This window comes from Aythya ferina (genome assembly GCF_964211825.1).
Source record: "Aythya ferina genome assembly, chromosome: 5".
NCBI classification, from domain to species: domain Eukaryota; kingdom Metazoa; phylum Chordata; class Aves; order Anseriformes; family Anatidae; genus Aythya; species Aythya ferina.
The window spans coordinates 11,911,344-11,930,158 of NC_140301.1; the positions used below are offsets into that span (position 1 = coordinate 11,911,344).

An 18,815-nucleotide genomic window follows, 5' to 3' on the forward strand; every position below is an offset into this window, starting at 1 on the left:
GAGGGCGGGGGCGTTATCAGCGCGCTGGCCAATAGGAGGCCGAGCGGCCGCGTTCTTCCACAGAACCGCAGCGAGATTGACGGGTGGGAAGGCCAATGGGGAAGCGGGGCCCGGCGTCGCCCTGGCAACCGCGCCGGGCGCTGTGCGGCGCGCGGCCAATGGGCGCGCGGCGGGGCGGGGCGCGCGGGGCAGGCTGGGAAGATGGAGAACTTCTCGGCCCTGTTCGGCGGCGCCGAGCAGCCGCCGCCCGCCGCCGCCGCCGCGCTGGGCTTCGGGCCCGCCAAAGCGGCCGGGGCCGGGGCCGCGCCGCCCCCCGCCGCCTCCGCCGCCGCCTCCGCCGCCCCCCCGGCGCCCGGCGAGGGCAAGGCCGCCGCCGCCGGCCCCTTCTACCTGCTGCGGGAGCTGCCAGGTGCGGGGCGGGCGCCGCGCTGAGGGGGCGGCCAATGGGGAGCGGCGGCGCGCTGACGGGCGGCGCGGCGGGCCAATGGGCGGCGAGGGGGCGGGCGGAGAGGCGCGGAGTGACAGCGCGGCGGGCCAATGGGCGCGCGGGGCGGCTGAGGAGAAGTAAGGGGGGGGGGGGCAGGGCAATGGCGGCGGGGGCAGCCCCGGGACTCGCTGCCCGCCGTCCGCCCCCCGCAGGCAGCACGGAGCTGACGGGCAGCACCAACCTGATCACGCACTACAACCTGGAGCACGCCTACAACAAGTTCTGCGGCAAGAAGGTGAAGGAGAAGCTCAGCAACTTCCTGCCCGACCTGCCCGGCATGATCGACCTGCCCGGCTCCCACGACAACAGCAGCCTGCGCTCCCTCATCGAGAAGCCCCCCATCTGCGGCAGCTCCTTCACGCCCCTCACCGGCACCATGCTCACCGGCTTCCGCCTGCACGCCGGCCCCGTGAGCACCGGGCACCGGGGGGGACCCATGGGTGCTGGGGAGGACCCCTGGGTGCTGGGGGGGGGGCGCAGGGGCACCCCTCGGGGGCTGGGGGGGCAGTGGGGACACCCCTCGGGTGCTGGGGGTAGTCCCTGGGTGCTGGGCAGGGAGCCCCTGGGTGCTGCAGGGCACCCATCAGGTGTTGGAGGGGGAGCAGGGTCACCCCTCGGGTGGTGGGGGGAAGAGGAATAAGGAGAGGGCACCCAGTGCCATCTAACCCCGCCCCATCTCCTCCCGCAGCTGCCCGAGCAGTGCCGGCTGATGCACATCCAGCCGCCCAAGAAGAAGAACAAGCACAAGCACAAGCAGAGCCGCACGCAGGACCCCGTCCCCCCCGGTAAGGGGCCGTGCCGTGAGGCTGTCGGCTCGTCCTGTGCCCCCTCCCGCACTAATCCTCCTCCCCTGGTCCCTCCAGAAACCCCCTCGGACTCGGACCACAAGAAGAAAAAGAAGAAAAAAGAGGAGGATCCTGAGCGGAAGAGGAAGAAGAAAGAGAAAAAGAAAAAGAAGGTAGGGGGGGAGCAGGGGAGAGCCGGGGAGCCGTGCTGATCCCGCCGCTCCCTCACCGTCTCTCTCCTTCCCCGCAGAACCGGCACAGCCCCGAGCACCCGGGGGTGGGCAGCTCCCAGGCCAGCAGCAGCAGCAGCCTGCGGTGAGGCGGCCGCGGGGAGCTCTGGGTGGCCGTGGAGGGCCCCGGCTGCCCCGCCGTGGACTCGTCCCTCCCGCGGAGCGCAGCGGGGAGACCCGGGCAGGCGCCTCCCCACCCGGAGGGCCGGGACCAGGGGAAGGCGTGGACTGTGCTGGAGCTGGGCTGGCTGCCCTCAGCCCCTCGTACCGGGACTGCACTGAGGGCTCTCTCTCTCTTTTTTTTTTCCTTGTTTCCTTTTTTTTTTTTTTACTCACGTTTTAATTAAAGTCTCTGCTCTAAGGAGGGGCTGGTGGCAGTGGCTCTACCTGTCGGCTGGCACCCTCACCCGCAGCGGGGCCCTGGGAGCTGTTTCCTACAGGCTGGCTCTGCCCCGGGCCTGAAGGCACTGCAGAGTGCCCCCCTCCTGGCCCCCTTTTCCTTCCCTTCCCTGAGGAGGGGGAGCTGAGGCAGGGAGGGACACCAGGAGCCCCTGCGGGGAGCCTCCGTCCCCGGACACTAAAATAAAGCACACGCATGCCTGCTGGGATGGCTCATTAAATATCCTTTTATTCCTCATTTTAAAATGGCTAATAAGAATAAAAAAAACAACAATGGCGTGGCCCTGCGGAGGCCCCGGGAGAGATATTGCCGTAGAGAACGAGTGAAGTAACGCGTCAAGGGCCCCGGGCCCCAGGCAGGGGCTGGGGAGCGCTGGGCTCCCCGTCTGCATTTTGTTTTTTGTTTTTTTTTTTTGGCATGTGATGAGAAAATATTGCTGTGGGGGCGGCGCCCCGCCGGCCTCCCTCGTCCCCACATGGAAATAAAACCAACGGCGTGACAGCCAGGAACCCCTCCTACACCCATGGGGAAGAACTAACAGCAGAAAGCCCGCCACAGCCCCCAGGGACACGGATAAAACCAGCAGGAGCCACGGGGGCAGAGCGGCTGGAGCCCACGAGCGGCTCTCCAGACCCCCCTGCGCCCCCCAGCCCTGCTGCGGGTGTGAGGGGGGGTTTGGGAGGCGTGCGGGGCACCTGGGCCTCGCCCCTTCTCCCACCCTGTGCCCTCGGGGGCTGCAGGAGGCTCAAAAACCCAAAAAATGGAGCAAGGAGGCGGCCCCACAGCCTCCAACCCAGCTCAGCGGGGCAGGGCGCTGCCCCCAGGCACCTTCCCCTTCTCGTCCGGTGCCCGCAGGGCCTGTGCGTGGGCAGCAGCCCCGGCTTTCCTCCCTCTCTCCGGGTCAGATATATAATTTCTGCTTCTTCCTTTTTCTTTTTTCTTTTTTTTTAATATTTATATTTATATATATAGATATTTATATATACACACACCTGGTAACTCAGAAAGAGAAAAAAAATAGAATCCGGTAACAATAATAATAAAAAAAAGTTATTCTGGTTTTAAAAACAATCCATTCCTACCACACTAGGCGAGCGAGTGATTGCACAAGGCCCACAAGTGGCTGGCCCGGGCGGGGGGGGCCGCAGGACGGGGGCCCCCCCGCGGTCCTCGGAGGAAAGAGGGGCGCTGCTGGGACGCCAGGCAGCACCCGAGTCCTGGGGAGGGGGTGGAAAACGGGGAGGAGAAACCCAAAATGAGGAAGGGAAGCGCCGCCAGCCCCTCCGCCCCTCAGCCCCGGGGGCTGCAGTGTGTCCGTGCCCGCGGGGAGGCCCCCGGGCGCCCCTCATACGGAGATCTCGTAGGTGGTGCCCCCCACGCCCGACACCTTCTTGACGCCTCCGCGCGTGGGGCTGCTGAGGGGCACGGGCCCCGCGCCGGGGGCGGCCGGCCCCAAGCTCTTGGGCTGCCCGTTGGACTTGCTGTAGGACGGCCTCAGCTGCACCTCGTCCCTGCGGGGGGAAGCGGGGACAGGGGGTGAGCAGGAGGGCAAGAAAATGACAAAATTGGGGGATTTGGGGAGAATTTGGGGATGTGTGTACTCACTTGGGTGCCAGCAAGGGCTGCAAGGCCACCTCCTCGGCCTCGGGCTGAGACGCTGCTTTTTGGCTGCTGTAAGACACGGATTTGCCCAGGTGGGGGGCGGCGGGCTGCTCGGGGGAGCCAAGGGAGCGCGCCCGCAGCGCGTGCGGGGGCTCGGGCTTGCCGAAGCGGGGAGGGGCCGGGCGGGTGAGCGGGTTCTTGCCCAGGGGCGAGCGCTTGCAATCGTCCGAGGAAGAAGAGGAGCCGCCGCGGGGGGCGGCGCCGCCCGAGTCCACCAGCCCCGCATCGTCCTCCCTGCCCGGCGCCGCCGCCGCCGGCTGCTGCAGCAGCTTCTCGCGCTCCTGGATGGAGGCCACGATGTGGCGGGACAGATTGTCGTAGCGCACGGGCGAGGGCTCGCGGGGCGCCGCGTGCTTGGGGGAGGCGGTGGCGGCGGCGAAGCGGCCGTGCAGGTCGCTCTCCCTCTGCTGGGCGATGCGTGCCGAGAGGAAGGGCGAGGTGTAGCCCACCGGCGCCTCGGGCTCGGGGCCGGCCTGCACCGACTCGAAGTCGGGGCTGTCGGAGGGGGTGAGCAGGCTGTCGTAGGACAGGCTGCCGTTGCGCGTCTGGTTGGCCAGGCTCTTGTAGGAGGTGGAGGTGGTGCCCTCGGAGCGGATGGACTGCAGGTGGCCCAGCTCGAAGCCCGTGCCCTGCGCCGACTTGAGGCTGGAGGAGCGGGAGCCGCTGGACAGCGGGTCGAAGGGGAAGCTCTTGCCGAAGGTGGGCGAGCGGAAGCTCTCGGGCTCCAGGCTGGGCTCCGAGCGGTAGCTGGGCTTGCGGCCGCCGTCGCAGATGGAGTTGGGCTCCTTCAGGCTGTTCACCCGGCTCAGCTGGGGGAAGGACGCAGCGCAGTCACCCCCGGGAAGGCAGCGACTCCCTGCCGAGCCCCCCCTGCTCAGAAAGCCACAGCCAGGGCTGGGACGTCCCCTCGTGACCTTACCTTGGCGCTGGTGGAGTGGGGCAAGGCGGCCGAGCTGCTGCTGCTGCTGTAGCCGGGCCGGTACTTGTACATGGTGGGCGTCGGGGGGCTGTCCTTGCCTAGCAAGCCGCTGTCTGCGGGGGGAGGAAGGGAGAGAGAGGCTCAGCGGCGAGGCTGCTGCCCGAGGCGCTGTGCAGGGAGCGATGCCCGGCGCCCTCCTCCCCCCAGAACCGGCTCTGAGCCTGCGGCAGACAGACCACGGAGGTGGAGGCGAGAGGGATGGTCGAGGGGAGGTGCTCGGGGAGGGCTGAGATGGAGGGGGATGGAAAATGGGTCCCCGCAGCACCGGGGGCGCTTCCCTGGCGAGACCTGAAGGTCAGCGGGGCCGGCAGCGCACGGAGGGACTGGGACGCAGCCGTGTCCGAGCTCCCGCTCTCACCCCTCCTCTCGTGCCAAGCCCACGCTGCAGGCTCCGAGCAGCGCTGGATGTGGCGCTCAGGGGAGCGGGGAGAGCGAGCCCGAGCCGTGCAGGCTGCAACAAGCACGCTCCTTGCCACCAAGCCAGGCCTGCGCTCCTGTGCCTGCCGACCTGCCTCTGCTGCCTCTCACGGCGGCTCCCACCAGCCGCCACGCTGCTGAGGAGCTGTCTCAGCCCGGTCCCTGCCCTCCTCCGACGGAGCAGGGCTGGCTGCGAGCAGCCCCCTGGCTTCTTCCAGCGCCAGCCCGGAGGTGCGGGCACGTCCTGCCCCACCGTGCGGCGTGCCGACGTGCTTCGGGCCTGCCCTGCAGCCTGTTCCTGGCGGGCCCAGCGGCTGGCCGGGGCCCTGCTCGCCTTCCTTACCCTCGGTGGTGGCCAGGGTTAAGTGTGTCCTCAGGCCCGTGTAGCGGCTGAGGTCTGGCTTAGGTGGGGGTGGCGGCTCGGCGTCAGCGGACTGGCTCTCCGTCACCTCCAGGCTTCCTTTGGACTGCAGAGACAAAGCGCAGGCGGTCAGGGGGAGCCGAGGCCCCCGCTGTGCCCCCGGCAGGCAGCGAGCATGCAGGAGTGGGCTCTCGGCGGCCCTGGGCCCATCCAGTCCCGGCTGCTGGCGAGTGCGGAGAAAGGGGGACCTCTGAAGGGCTGCAGGGGCAGACAACGGGGCGGGGAAGGGCGATGGAGGGTGCCAAGCCTTGTGGGGTCACTGCCGCATGGGCTGGGCGCGGTGCCTGACCCATGGGGACGCAGCACGAGATGACACAGAGAGCGACACGGGGCGTGACGAGGCTCACTCGGTTCTGTACTCACGCAGGCTCGCGCCCCTGGGCTCGGCGGGGGAGTGCCGACCCCAACACTTTCCTCACCTTCGTCCTCTTCAGCTCTGTCTGGATACCGTTGTCCATGATCTTGACGGTGATCTGGCCGTCCGACACGTCAGGCCGCAGGAAGGGGGGCCTCACCAGCACCGTCTGCTCGGCCCTCGGCCGCCCGAGGTACCTGTCGAGGGCGGAGAAGGTGAGGGGCTGCAGCTGGGGGCAGCTCGGTGTCCCCGGGCATCGCCACGCCGCGCCGCGCTTACCTGGGGGCTGGGGAGCTGCACAGGACCCGGCTGACGTTCTTACAGCAACCGTTGGTGAAGGGGTTGACGCCGCCGCGGAACTTGCCCGTCACCTGCGGGACGAGGGGCACGGTGCGGGGACGGGCAGCGGCTGCGGGACGCCCCCGGTGCCTTCCCGTGCCTCAACCCACCCTGCCCACGTCTGCCTCGCCCCCCGAGGTACCCGGAGGTGTTTTGGGAGGAGCTGAGCGCCCCGCAGCACCCGGCACACATGTACCTGCTCGTTGGTGGTGCGGCCCCTCGCCACCAGCACCACGTGGAAGCCGGTAAGGCCGGCGACGGGGATGAAGAACAAGCTGGCCACGCACATCACGGCCATGCTGCCAGCGGGACGCTAAGGAAGAGCCGCAGCCCTGCTCTGCCCCGTGCCATCCCCGGCCCCACCAACGCCCTGCCCCAAAAAAACCACCCTGAAGGATACGTGATGGCCATGCGGACGCCGGAGAGCTCCACCTGGTAGAGGACGTAGAGCAGGCCGAAGCCGAAGACCCCCATGATGTGCGTGGTGAGCGAGAGCAGGAAGAGGAAGAAGTAGCGGTAGTTGCGGCGCCCGATGCAGTTGTTCACCCAGGGGCAGTGGTGGTCGAACTCCTGGGGGTGGGGAGGAGACACAGTGAGGGGCCTGGCCGCAGCCCCTCGTACCCACACGTGGGGTTTTAGGGCTGAGGGCTCACGGGGGAGAGGCCCCGGTGGTGTCTCACCTCCACGCAGTTGTCGCAGACGCTGCAGTGGGAGCAGCGCGGCGGGCGGTAGAAGCGGCAGGTGGCGCACCACTTCATGCGCACCTGGATGCCCTTGATTTCCACCGTCTTGTAGAGCGGAGCTCGGAAGTCGTCCTCCTTGTCCTCGTCTTCTTCAGCTGGCGGGGAAACGCCGGCACGGCCACGCGTCAGGGCACGGGGCACCCGACACCATGGCCCCGCCGCCCTCCTGAGCGGACAAAACCCCGCTCTGCCCCCACACCGAGCCCAGCTCACTGCCACGGGGACGCTGAGCGCAGACAGAGGAGGGAGGAGCTCCCCGAGCCCACAAGGGGCCGGCATTTAGGCGACTTTCACCACTTGATCCCACCAGCTGGGCCACGAACCCAGCGTGACCTTCCCGCAGCGTGCCGCCACCTGGTCCCGGCCGGGCGGCTTTCCCCGACCCCTGTCCCACCCCTAATCCTCTTTCCCCCCCCAGAAGGAACTGGCCCTGCCCCAGGTGATCCCCGCCGAGAGCCGCGCTCACCTCGGGGGAAGATGCCTGGGTCCATGAAGGTGGCCATGCTGAAGTTGGCCAGCACAAAGAGGAAGACGACGGCATTGTAGACGGGAATGACCGGGGACACGTAGAGGCTGAGCCACGGGCACCTGCGGGGACACAGCTCTGAGACACCCGGCCCGGGGCCGTGCAGCACCGCAGCGGGAGGAGGCCTGGGGGAGCCGGGCAGCTTGGTTCTTCCCCACCCCCAAAACCATTTCCCGAGCAGCCTCGGTGCTCCTGCGCGGGGCTGGGAGCGGGGCGAGGGAGCTGCCAGTGCCCACCCGGCCCCGCTGGGTGCAGGCTCGGGGCAGCGGGCTTCCCCCGCGGAGGCGCCAGAGTAATTCCCTAATCTGCTTTGCTGCGGGGAGTTTAATCCCCCGGATCTAGGGCAGCATCTGTCCCTCTCTTTCCCTCGCAGCACCCAACTCGGATGGATTTAGGCAGCGAGAGCGGAGGGGGCAGCGCACGAGGCGCCGTGGGGTCCTCCACAGCCCTCTGACACCCCCTGGGACGAGCAGTCCGTGGGGTCTCGACACCGCGACGCCTCCGCCACGAAGCAGAGGGTGACAGCTTTCCCCGCGGGGAGCTGGGGAGGGAGGAGGGCGCCTCTCCCCCGGGCGCTGCCTCCCCAGCCGCACCTATCTGCGGCGGCATCGCCCCGGCGTTTCCCCGGGAGCTCTGCGGGGCTGGGAGCGGCTCCCCGGCAGCCCCGTGCCGCACCGGCCGTGCCGGCTCTGCCTCCCGAGGCCGCCCGGCGGGTGCTGCCAGCCCGGCGGGGCAGGGCGCCGAGCAGGAGGAGGAGGAGGAGGAGGAGGGGGAGGAGAGGTGGCTGCACGCAGGGCTTCGGCCCCACGGAGCTGAGCCGCCCTGCAGGACAGCCGGGGTTGCCCTCGGGGTTTTTTTCCAGCCCCACTCCTCGCGTGGATGGGGCTGAGGGCACGGCGCCTCCTCCCCGGGGGACTTTGCCCCGGGGAAGGGCAGGGCCGAGCTCCCTGTCCCTGCACCCAACGCCCCGACTCCACGGGAGGCTCCCAGCCCCGCTCGGAGGGGAGGCAGAAGGTGGGGAAGCCCTTCCAGGAGCCCCTCTCTCTAGGAAAGCCGCGTCCAAGCCCAAAATCTTGGCTTGAAAGGAACGGAGGGCAGCCAGGGCCACCATTAAGCCCCATCACCGCGTTAGTCACTGCCAGCAGGAACGCTGACAGCGGGGCCGAGCCAAACGGGCCGGCCAGAGCCCCAAAAGGACCCCAGCAGGGACACAGACGGGGCCAGCACGAGGAGGAACCCCCCTGCCACCATCTGGGGGTGGCCGGGCACCCAGCGTGGGGGCACGGAGGGACTGAGCCTCCCGGGAGGAGCCCGGTGCCACCCTCTGACCCCTGGCCCCGGGGAAGCAGCGCTGATTGCAGGGGCTGGCGTTGCCCTTTGGGGCGGCCCCAAACCCCCGGCCTTATCAGGCACGGCGAGACCCGAGCGGCTGGGAGAGCTGCCAGGGGCCCTGCTGCACCCAGGGGACTTTAAACCCTGCCCGGCTGGCACCTCGGGGAGGAGGGGGGGAACGGGACACAGGGACCTGCACAGCTTATAGGATCAGCCCGAGCCCAAAACAGCTGGGGAGGAGGCTCCAGCCTGGGGACGGGTCCCACAGGAGGCACCAAACCCCATGGGGCACAGGGACTCCACGTTACCCAGATGTACCCAAAACCCACGGCCCCTAACAGGGAGGAGGAGGAGGAGGAGGAAGGCTGCTCCCCGCTGCAGCCACGCAGGTCCCGGGGAGCTCGGCGGGTCTGCTCCCCGAGCTGTGGCGCGCAGCCTGCCCGGCTGTGCCGGGACTTGTCGCTGGCAGCACATGAGAGCGCTGGGGGCAAGGCAGCGCCGCGGCACGCCCGCAGCCCCACACCTCCTCCTCTCCCAGCACGGCTCCTCCTCCCCTCCGCGGGCACGGATCCCCCCTACAGCCCCAAAAACACCTCCCTGCAACCCCAAAAACACCCCCTGCCGCCCCATAAACACCCCCCTGCCCGTGCTGCTGCTGGCTCCTCGGCCACAAGGAGCGGGGCCCTCTTCCCGTAGGAGGGGCAGGGCCGGACAAACTGCCCCGGCGGTTCCACCTCCCTCCCTCCCTGGCCGAGCCGGCCCCAGTGAAACCCGTGTGAAAGTGCCCCAGCTCCCCGAGGTGCTCCCGAGCAGGTTACCCCGCGCCCGCTGGCCTGCGATTCCAGCCGCCCTGCCCTGCTGCTCCCGCTGCCACCACCCCACGGGGGCCCCGAAAAGCAGGCGGACTCACGTGAAGGCGAAGAAGAGGGTGGTGGCTCCCACTAGGAAGATGGCAGCGGCCGAGACCGGGACGTACTTGCTGGGTTTGAACCTCTTTGCGGACGCTGCTGGCATGGTGGAGCTCTGCTGGGGAATCCGCCCTGCAGCATAGCCCAGGCCCAGCTGGAGTCAGAGCCAGGTGAGAAGGGGAGGGGAGGAGGAAGGGGCCGAGGCGCTGCCCGGCCTCCCCGAGCGAGCTCCGGCCGCAGCAGGAGGCCGGGAGAAGTCCGCTGCGGCCTCCGGACAGCCCCGAGGAGCCCCGCGAGAGTCCAAAACCCCAAATTCACAACTCCGAGCTGAGAAGCGGGTCTGGGTTTCACCCAGCTGTCAGGCTGAGAGCCCCTAGGTCAGGCGCCGGCCTCCGAAAAGGTCCCCACGTGGCCGTGCCGGCGTGGAGGCGAGGAGCTGGCGGCACAAAGCCCCGCCGGGAGCTGCGCCGCCCTCCCAGCCCCGCAGCCCCTCGGTGGGCGCAGGGAGGAGGGGGACGGGGACGTCTCCCCAGCAACCCGCTCGGCCTCCTCCTCCTCCTCCCCCTCGCCGGTCACAGCAGCACTCTCCCTGATTCCTGCGGGCTGCGGGGCCGGCTGCCCGGCGGTGGCCGTTTAATTTTATTTATTTCTCCCCAGCCAGGCAAAGCCGAGGAACAGCTGGTGCGAGGCTGAGCTGTAAATCCTTTCTGCGCGAGGGGGGCTGCAGGGGAAGGCCCCGTGGAGCGCGGTTTCACCCTCTTCCTTCTCGTTCCTTCCTCCTCCCGGCCCTCCGGCCTCCCAGCAGGCTTCGTTTCCACCCGGCTGCTGCAAACCGAGGGGAATTTCATCAAATCTGCCCCACGGAGACCATTTGGGGCCAGTTCCTGGGCAGAGCTGTCAGGGAGGGCTCTCACAAGCCCCGCAGGGTGCTGGAGGTGAGGAGGGTGCTGCACGGCTCTGCCTCGCCTTTGGCCTGAGCAGCGCCTGCTCCATCCGGCTCCATCTCGGAGAGGAGGTGAAGCCGCTCCTCGTTAATCCATACGTTTAAAAAAACTGCATAAAACCATTAAAATCGGATGTTGGGCACGGTGCGCCTCACCTGGAAAAGAGAAGGGAAATAAATCAGCAAGGCAATCGAGGTGTTCGAGTGGAAATACCCCGCAGAACCCCACCGGGAGGGCGAGAACGCCGCTACCTGGACGGGGAGAGCCAGGCTGGCGGCCGGCTGCTGCCTCCCACCCGCTCGCCCTGCTGCTGTGAACCGCCGAGGGAAAGGGGCTAATCAAAGGCTCCGAGCCCTAATGGCAGGGCGGAGGCTGCAGGAGGCCGGCAATCCCGGCCCCTGTCCCCCAGGGGATGCCTGGGGCCACCACCAGTGTCCCCAGCAGGGGAGGAACTGGCGGGACCTGCGCTGGCAGCAGGAGGCCCGGCTGCTGGAGAAACCGGCCCCAAAAGGGGAGCGGGAGGCAGCCAGCCGCCCCAAAGCCCAGCTCCTCGTCTTCCTCCCCCAGCCCCGTCCCCTGCTGCTCCCCCAGTTTTGTCCTGTGGGGCTGGCAGGGCAATGGGCGGCGCTGACTCAACGCTGGCGGGGGTCGGGAGCGCCGCGGCGCAGAATTAGAGGCGCGTTTAATGACACCCAGGCGTCGCAATTAACCCGGCGGCGGGGCACTGGGGCTGAGTAATGGGGGAGCCGCTCCCTCTGCGGCCCTGCACAGAGCCAGCCCAGCTTCGGAAACCCAGGTGGTGCTCTGGAGCCGTGAGCGTGGTGCTCCCACTCTGCTTCCACCTGGAAACTCCTCTCGGGGCTGCAGGGGAACGCAAGGTGAGGGCTCCCTGCCCCGGTGCTGTGCCACAACACAGCCACGCCTCGCAGCCCAACACACCCTGGCAGAGCTCAGCTCGGGGCTGTTCCTCCTGCAGGGACCTCTGCGGCTCTGCTCCTCGTGCTGTTGGTGCTCTGCTTCCCCCACAGCTCGGCAAAACCCGGCCTGGGGCCGTGCAGGAGCGAGCCCTCCGCAGAGGGAGGCAGGGAAAGGGCCCAGAACACCCTGAGCTGGACAGGACCCACAAGGATCACTGAGTGCAACCCCTGGCTCCAGATGGGACTGCCCAAAAATTCCAAGTTCCCATCCAGGAGAAGCCAGCCACACGCAGAACCCCCCCAGGCTGACCCACCACGCTCACAGCCGCTCTCCCCACAGCCCATCTCCTTCAGGCTCTCCCGATCTCTCCGCCCTTCCCCAGCCCCAGAGGCCAGCCGCACCCCGCTCACCTGAGGGACACCCGTGCTCTGCTGCTGTCCCCAGCCCCTTCCAGCCCCTCCTTCCCACGCCTCTGGGGCCCTGCCCTCCTCCCTGCTCCTCCCAGTCAGGCTTTACGGGCTCCTGTGGCACCGGGGACTCCCTTTTCCTTCTCCTTTGGGGTTTCCACCACAGCTCCTCGCCGTGCTGGGAGCAACCCATGGAGAGGAGCGTGCTGACGAGCTCCCCTCCATGTTCCCAAGCACGCAGCAGCTCCCAGCTACCTGCCCGCCCCAAACCTGCCCCGCCGTGCCTCCGCGGGCCGGGCAGCCAAACCATTCCTTCCCACTGACGCAAGCCCGGGGCGGCGGGACAGCGGGGTGTGCTCTGCCCCGTCCCCAGCCCGCCATGTCTGCACCGCCCGCGCCCAGGAGCTGAAACCCAGCCCCAGCACGCTCCTTTTGCTCCACAGCCCCTCGGTGACGCCAGCTCCACCCGTTTGCCACCTCCCCAGCCTTAAATGGAGGCCGCCGAGTTGCCTGACTCTCCTCGCTTCGCTCTAGACGAGGCCACAGCTGGGTTTTGCACCCCAGCTCTGTAGTGTCGGGTGGCCAAGTCCCCCCCTCCTGAAGCAGCGAGATGAAGGGGAGGCTCCGCGGGGCTTTTCTCTCGTCACAGGGAGACGCGAGCAGCTCCCCGGGGCCGGTAATTTGGGATTAACAGGCTTCACGCCGACAATCTGGCCCCGCTTAGCAAGAAGTCAGGTTGAACACCTGCCAGCGCGGCCCATTACGTCAGCGGGGCCGGAGAACAGCGCAGAAACGCGCTGCAAGGAGCAGTTCCTCCCCGGGCAGGGCAGCAGCGTGTGGCCAGGAGCAGGCGCCGAGCTTCTGGCCACACCACCAGGCCACGGGAACCAAAGCCCTGCGAATTCACACGCCAGCTTCTCAAAAATCAACCTGACAGAAGCACGCCTGTGGGGAGGTTTTGCTGCTCCACCTCGCCCAGCCAGCCGGGACGGAGCCTCCCCCAGCCCAGGGAAGCCGCACGGATCCCTGCCTCACATCCTGCTCCCCAAAAACTCAGCCCCCCGACACCTGCAGCACGGACACAGTCATGCCGTTGGGGCGAGCCCAAAGAAGGCCACGGAGACGATCAAAGGGCACTGAGGAGCTGCGGCTGCCCTGTCCCTGGAGGCGCCCAAGGCTGGGTGGGACGGGGCTGGGGCAGCCTGGGCTGCCGGGAGGGGTCCCTGCCCCGGCAGGGGGTGGCACACACGATCCTTAGCGCCCTCCCCACCCAACCCCTGTGTGACCGCACGGATCCCGGCCCGGCAGGGCTGCAGGAACCGTGCTGAGGCAGCCGGGAGGCAGGGCAGGCGCAGCAGGAAGCGGCCCCCTGGGCCGGGCACGCGAGGGAGCTGCTGGGGGTGCCGCACCCCCCCCCGAGCACCCCAACGAACGCCCCCAGCCCCGCAACCACCCCGTAACCACCCCGCAACGCCCCCGGCACACGGGCAGGGGCCGGGCAGCACCGGGAGCCCCTCCCGGGGAGCGAACCGCCGGAACCGGAGGCGGGAGGGGGGGGGAAGGCTCGAAGGAACGGGGGCACAGCCGGGGCCGGGCACCGGGGGCTGCCCGGGGAGGGGTGGGGGAGGCCCGGGGAGACCCGGGGAGGGGGGAGGGGAGGCCGGGGGGCGCCGCGGGCGGTCCGGGGGCGCTGCGGGCGCGATGGGGGCGGCCCCGGTGCCGCCGGGGGCCGTCAGGGCCGCCCCGGGCCCCCCCCGGCACTCACCGGCTCGGCGCGGCCCAGGCGGCGGCGGGGCAGCGCTCCGGGCCCACACCGTCGCCGCGCTCCGGCGGCCCGGCCACTACGTCACGGCCGCGCCTGCGCACTGGGGCTGCGCGCCGCCCGCCGATGCTCATTGGCTGCCGCCCGGGGAACCGCCTGGAAGGAGCGGGGCGGAGGGGCGCGCATGCGCAGGGGGGAGAGGGAGGGAAGGTGGGGTGGAGTGAGGGCATGGGGGTGGCTTCGGGGGGAGTGCGGCGCATGCGCAGAGAGGGAGGAGGGAAGGAAGGGCGGGGTGTGGGCATGAGGGTGGCTTCGGGGGTGGAATAGCGCATGCGCAGAGCGGGAAGGGGAAGGAAGGGCAGAGTGTGGGCATGGGGAGTGGCTTCGGGGGGCAGAGTGGCGCATGCGCATAGTTTGCCATGTTGGGACGTACCATGTGGGAACGGGGGGAACGTACCACGTGCGGAGGGAGCCCCGGGCACGGGATTGGGACGGGGGCGGGACCCCAAAGCTCAGCCCCGGGACACGGGAACCCTACAGGGGAAAGGGGGTGCCCAGGCACACCCAGCGGGGATTTGGGCGGTCGTCCCGGGGCTGGGGGCTCGCCGTGAGCACCCCGGGGTGCCCTCCCCGCGGCCGGGGGCAGAAGGCAGCAGGAGGCAGGAGCCCGAGGCAGGGCTTTAATAAGAAGCGGTACAAAAAGGGGCTGCGAGAAAAGGGGGCGGGGGCGCTACTTGAGGTCCATGAAGCGGATGTCCATGATGAGGAGGAAGTTCTTGGGCAGGGGGCGAGGTGCGGGCGAGAGCACGGTGAAGACCTGGCGCTCCAGGTCGACGCCGGTGACCACGATGAAGCCGGCCACGCTGGTCTCCGAGATGTTGTCGTCGGCGCTGTCGGCCATGCTGACGCTCAGCAGGTGGTGCACCATGTCCCGGCCCGGCGTCACCGGCACCAGCTTCAGCTGGTTGTCCTCCTGCGACATCCCCAGCGGCAGGCAGGAGTCCGGGATGGTGGGCGCCCCCACCTTGTAGATCTTGACGTCGGAGAACTTGACGTCGAAGGCGTGCGGGTAGAAGCAGCCCCGGAAGCCGTAGAAGTACTCGCGGATGCGGTCGTCCCGGCACTCGCGGCGGAAGTCCTTGGAGCGCTCCACCACCCCGCCGGATTTGGGGAGCAGCACGGTGCGCACGAAGTGGGGCAGGTCCCTCTTGAGCTCGTTGTAGAGGCGCTCCTGGTCCAGCACCACCACCACGTCCACCTCGAAGGCGGAAGCGGCGTGCACCAGCGCCTGGTAGCCCGAGCCCTTCACCCAGCCGCACGTGTTGATGACGCAGCCGCTCACCGAGGCGCGCCGGTTCACCTCGCAGCGCTGGTTGAAGACGTCGGCCAGGCGGGACGTGATCTGCGGGGCAGATGGGGAGAGCTTTGGGGGCACAACGGGAGCTGGGCTCTTCCCCCTGCCCCCCCTCGCGCCCCACAGCCAGCCCGCACCTCACTGTGTCACCCCAAATAACTTCCATGACTTCAGCATCCCAAAATTTACCCCCAAAAAACTCCTCACCATCACCTTTGGGACCTGCTCCCAGGGTGCACAAGCCAAACCATGTCAGTTCTGATGGGGGTGGGCAGGAGGCCACGCCACGAGGCTGTGTCCCGTTCTTAGGGACACGTTGACCATTAGCAACGTCCCTAAATGTGCTTGGCAGGTTTATTTGCTGACACAGGAATGATGTCTGGCTCATGGGCAACCCCCTGGGGGGAAATCCTCCCAGTCAGCTGCCAGGCTCGGTGCTGGAGCCGTTCCTAAATCACATTACGAGACCTTAAGGGTGCTCAGCCACACCAGGAGAGCTGCTCCCCGGTATCCCACAGATTGGACAGGGGCAAGAGCAGAGCTGAGGACGGCTCAGGGCCAAACAGGGGCCTCCAACTGTCACCAAGCAGCAGGTGCAGCAGGACACTGCGAGTCCAAATTGGCTTCTATGTGCTTTTGTGGGATCTCTTTTTGCCTGGGGGCTCTCTGCTCGCAGACAGCCTGGCTGGGGGCAGTGGGAAGGGAAAGGAAGCTGCGCAGCTTCAATCCTAGCAGAGCTGGCAGGGCCAAGCTCCTCGCTGCGAGCTGACACTCGTGCTGAGCCTCATGTCCCAGCTCAGCCAGGCACAACCGCGGTGTTACACAGCACCAAAACCAACGGGGTGACCCCAGACTCACAGAGGCGGGCAGGGATCCCCTGCCCTGCTGCAGGCAGGGCTGTCAGCGGGGCGAGATCCCCAGGGCTCACCTTGTTGTAGAGCTTGATGTTGGTGCCCGGCGTGGTGGAGCCGAAGTGGTAGACCAGCGGGGCCTGGAGCGAAAACCCCTCCTCCACGTCCGCCGGCCGCTCGATGTAGAGGGCGCCCATGGTGCCGGGGATGGAGACGGAGCCCTGGCCCACGTCCAGCTCCACGAAGGTGGGCCGGCGGCCCAGGCGCACGGCGTAGTTGAGCAGCAGGCGGCACACGGTGGACTTGCCCACGTCGGTGGGGCCCACCACCATGACGCGGGGCCCCCGCTCGTCCTCGCGCTCCGCCTGCCGGCGCATCTGCTCCAGGGCCGTGTGCGTGTTGAGGTAGAGCAGCATGGGGGTGTCCTTGGACACGTAGGCCACCTCGGTGCGCCCGCTCAGCTGCACGCTGCAGCCGTGCCAGGTGAAGACGGCCACCTTGGCGCCGGCGTCGAAGGTGAACTTCTTGTTGCGGGTCAGCTCGGTGCCGAACACCTCGGCCATGCCGGTCAGCAGCTCCATCTGCACCGTCTGCGAGGCCTCCACCTCGAAGCGCAGCTCGGTCTCGCGCTCCAGCTCGAACTTGGCCACCTGCTTCTTCTCCTCGCCGCCCTCCTCCGCCATCTTGGCGCCGGCCCTGGCGGGGCTGCAGCGCCGGGGCCTCGCCCCTCGCCCGCTTCTGCTCCCCCCAGACCCCCTCGGCTCCCCCGGTCCCTTCTCAGCCCCCTCGGACCCCCCTCAGCCCCCCCGGGCCCCTCTGGGTGCCCCCTCCCGGCTCGGGGTCCCGGCCCCCCCCAACATGGCGCCCCCCCTCCCGCCTACCGGCGCCCTGAAGGGCCGCGCGCCGCGCCGGAAGTGAGGTCACTACAGCCCGCCGGGAGGCGCGGTTGCCATGGCAGCCGCGCGGGGCATTCTGGGTGTTGTAGTCCGGGCGCTGCCCCCACGGTTAATTAGCATCTCATTTGCATACAGCACCCCCACCGGGGGTCTGTAGCCCTGATTGGGGCTATCTATCACCGTGTGCTCCCCCCCGGCTCCATTCACACTGTGTTTGCACACCACTCGCGCACAGCCCTCCACTCCCTGCACCAAACTCATTTGCATCTCATTTGCATGCCCCTCCCCGGGGGGCCCTCTGCGGGGAGCGGAGGCTGGGGGAGGAGGGAGCCCGAGAAGGGGGAGGAGACCCCGAGGTGACACGCACAGCCCTGTCTCTGCAGCATACCCCTCGGGGGTGACGTCATGGTGGTGACATCACAGCAGTGACATCACGGCGGTGACGTCACAGTGACGTCACGCGGGGGGGGGATGAGTCACGGTGCCGTGATGCAGTCCCCGGGCGTGCGGTGCCCCCCCCACCCCCACCCCCACCCCCCTCCATCCCCACCCCCCTCCTCCCGCCCGGTGCCGGCACCGGGGACGGCGACACCGGGGACAGCGGGGACAGCGGGGACAGCGGCAGGCGGTGAGCACGGCACCGGCCCCCCCGCACCCCCTTGGACCCCCTCAGACCCCCCCAAAACACCCCAAAACCCCCCTACACCCCCTTATCCCCCTGCCCCCCCCCATGTCCCCAAGGGGGACACACCAGGGACTGTCCCCCCACTGCACACCCCGTGGGGGGGGTCCCAGCACTGCCCCCCCCTCACTTTCCTCCCCCTTTGCAGGTCGCCCCCCCCATTTCCAGCCCCTTCTCCCCTTGGGGGGGCCCCGGTGCGGGAGGAAAGACGGCTCTCAGCACCCTGCTGCGCTGCTTCCCCTGCCAGCGGCTGTGCGGGGGGTGCACGGTGCCCCCCGCGCCTCCCCGGCCCCCCGGGGCCCTGCCACCCTCGGTGCCACCGCCGCCAGCCCGCCGCCACCTGCCCCCCGCCGCCTGCCTGCCCCCCAGGACCTTCCACAGCTACCTGCCCCGCTCACACCGCACCTACAGCTGCGTCCACTGCCGGGCACACCTGGCCCGCCACGAGGAGCTCATCTCCAAGGTGCCCCCCCCGCGCTGCGTCCCTGTCCCGTCCCCCCCGAGTGTCCCCATGGGGTCCTGGGGTGCCGAGCATCCTCCCCTGGGGGGGGGGGGGCTGGTCCCTGTGGTGCCGGGCATCCATTTTGTGGGGTCCCCGGGGCGGTGGGCATCCCCGCATGGGGTCCCGGGGGTGGCAGGGGGGTCGCTGTACTCCCCCCGTGGCGGTGCCCCCGGGGGACGCGGTGGGGCCGGGGGTGTCCCCGCTGGTGACTGGTGTCCCTGCAGTCCTTCCAGGGCAGCCATGGCCGTGCCTACCTCTTCAACTCCGTGTGAGTACCGCCGACACCGGGGTACTTGCCCCGAGGGGCTCAGGGGACGCTGGGGAGGGGGACGGGGACACCCCCGGCATGCCCACGGCTCCCGGCTTTGCACAGGGTTAACGTGGGCTGCGGGCCAGCCGAGCAGCGCCTGCTGCTCACCGGGCTGCACTCGGTGGCCGACATCTTCTGCGAGAGCTGCAAAACCACCCTGGGCTGGAAATATGTGAGTTGGCCCGCGCCCCCGGCACCCCTAAATCCCAAATCCTGGGCTATATGGGGGTGGGGGGGGGGTGTCTCAGGCTGCCCTCCCCCCAGGAGCAGGCCTTCGAGAGCAGCCAGAAGTACAAGGAGGGGAAGTTCATCATCGAGACGTCGCACATGGTGAAGGAGAACGGCTGGGACTGACGGCACGCCGGGGGCACCCCGCGGCACCCCGCTGTCGGGGTGGCAGCGCGGTGTCCCCCCCACCCCACAACTCCGCACCTTCCCGGTGCCCTGTGGTGGGGGCACCCTGCCGGGGCATCACAGGGCCCATCACCAGCACGGGGGGAGGCTGCGGGCAGCTTTTTTAGGGGAATAAAAGCTTTTTTTTTTATAGGAAGGTGCCAGGTGTCACCCCCCGGCACTGCTGCTCCCCCCTCGCTTAGCCCCAGCCC

At 68.8% G+C, this 18,815-nt stretch overlaps 4 protein-coding genes across 4 annotated transcripts; 2 read left to right on the plus strand and 2 right to left on the minus strand.

Moving 5' to 3' along the window:
* Positions 1–42: 42 nt before the first annotated feature.
* MED19 (mediator complex subunit 19) lies at positions 43–2,139 on the plus strand. Its single transcript, XM_084522019.1, has 5 exons — positions 43–409; positions 640–896; positions 1,176–1,272; positions 1,351–1,445; positions 1,523–2,139. Exons 1-5 carry the CDS (start codon positions 202–204, stop codon positions 1,589–1,591), a joined length of 726 nt encoding a protein of 241 aa, XP_084378145.1. The 5' UTR covers positions 43–201; the 3' UTR covers positions 1,592–2,139.
* Positions 2,106–10,688, minus strand: ZDHHC5 (zDHHC palmitoyltransferase 5). Its single transcript, XM_084522011.1, has 11 exons — positions 9,587–10,688; positions 7,285–7,406; positions 6,756–6,913; positions 6,476–6,645; positions 6,272–6,374; positions 6,016–6,107; positions 5,801–5,933; positions 5,304–5,427; positions 4,484–4,596; positions 3,508–4,373; positions 2,106–3,413 (listed from the first exon to the last, which is right to left on the minus strand). The coding sequence occupies exons 1-11, from the start codon at positions 9,688–9,690 to the stop codon at positions 3,248–3,250; spliced, it is 2,151 nt and encodes a 716-aa protein (XP_084378137.1). The 5' UTR covers positions 9,691–10,688; the 3' UTR covers positions 2,106–3,247.
* Positions 10,689–14,281: 3,593 nt separating this feature from the next.
* CLP1 (cleavage factor polyribonucleotide kinase subunit 1) lies at positions 14,282–16,588 on the minus strand. Its single transcript, XM_084522013.1, has 2 exons — positions 15,898–16,588; positions 14,282–15,017 (listed from the first exon to the last, which is right to left on the minus strand). The coding sequence occupies exons 1-2, from the start codon at positions 16,501–16,503 to the stop codon at positions 14,346–14,348; spliced, it is 1,278 nt and encodes a 425-aa protein (XP_084378139.1). The 5' UTR covers positions 16,504–16,588; the 3' UTR covers positions 14,282–14,345.
* Positions 16,589–16,678: 90 nt separating this feature from the next.
* Positions 16,679–18,754, plus strand: YPEL4 (yippee like 4; the record flags this gene model as incomplete). Its single annotated transcript, XM_084522133.1, has 6 exons — positions 16,679–16,734; positions 17,212–17,344; positions 17,547–17,861; positions 18,125–18,168; positions 18,274–18,382; positions 18,475–18,754. The coding sequence occupies 6 exons, from the start codon at positions 16,679–16,681 to the stop codon at positions 18,562–18,564; spliced, it is 747 nt and encodes a 248-aa protein (XP_084378259.1). The 3' UTR covers positions 18,565–18,754.
* Between the last annotated feature and the right edge of the window lie 61 nt (positions 18,755–18,815).

Excerpts from the sequence above, each read along its gene's own strand:
- ZDHHC5 (XM_084522011.1), bottom strand. The coding sequence starts at position 9,690 with ATGCCAGCAGCGTCCGCAAAGAGGTTCAAACCCAGCAAGTACGTCCCG. Across the intron at positions 6,646-6,755 it reads TCTGCGACAACTGCGTGGAG|GAGTTCGACCACCACTGCCC; the intron begins GTGAGACACCAC and ends CCCCACCCCCAG. Across the intron at positions 5,934-6,015 it reads TGCAGCTCCCCAGCCCCCAG|GTACCTCGGGCGGCCGAGGG; the intron begins GTAAGCGCGGCG and ends CGCCCTCGACAG.
- MED19 (XM_084522019.1), top strand. The coding sequence starts at position 202 with ATGGAGAACTTCTCGGCCCTGTTCGGCGGCGCCGAGCAGCCGCCGCCC. Across the intron at positions 410-639 it reads CCTGCTGCGGGAGCTGCCAG|GCAGCACGGAGCTGACGGGC; the intron begins GTGCGGGGCGGG and ends CGCCCCCCGCAG. Across the intron at positions 1,273-1,350 it reads GCAGGACCCCGTCCCCCCCG|AAACCCCCTCGGACTCGGAC; the intron begins GTAAGGGGCCGT and ends TGGTCCCTCCAG.
- CLP1 (XM_084522013.1), bottom strand. The coding sequence starts at position 16,503 with ATGGCGGAGGAGGGCGGCGAGGAGAAGAAGCAGGTGGCCAAGTTCGAG. Across the intron at positions 15,018-15,897 it reads ACATCAAGCTCTACAACAAG|ATCACGTCCCGCCTGGCCGA; the intron begins GTGAGCCCTGGG and ends TCTGCCCCGCAG.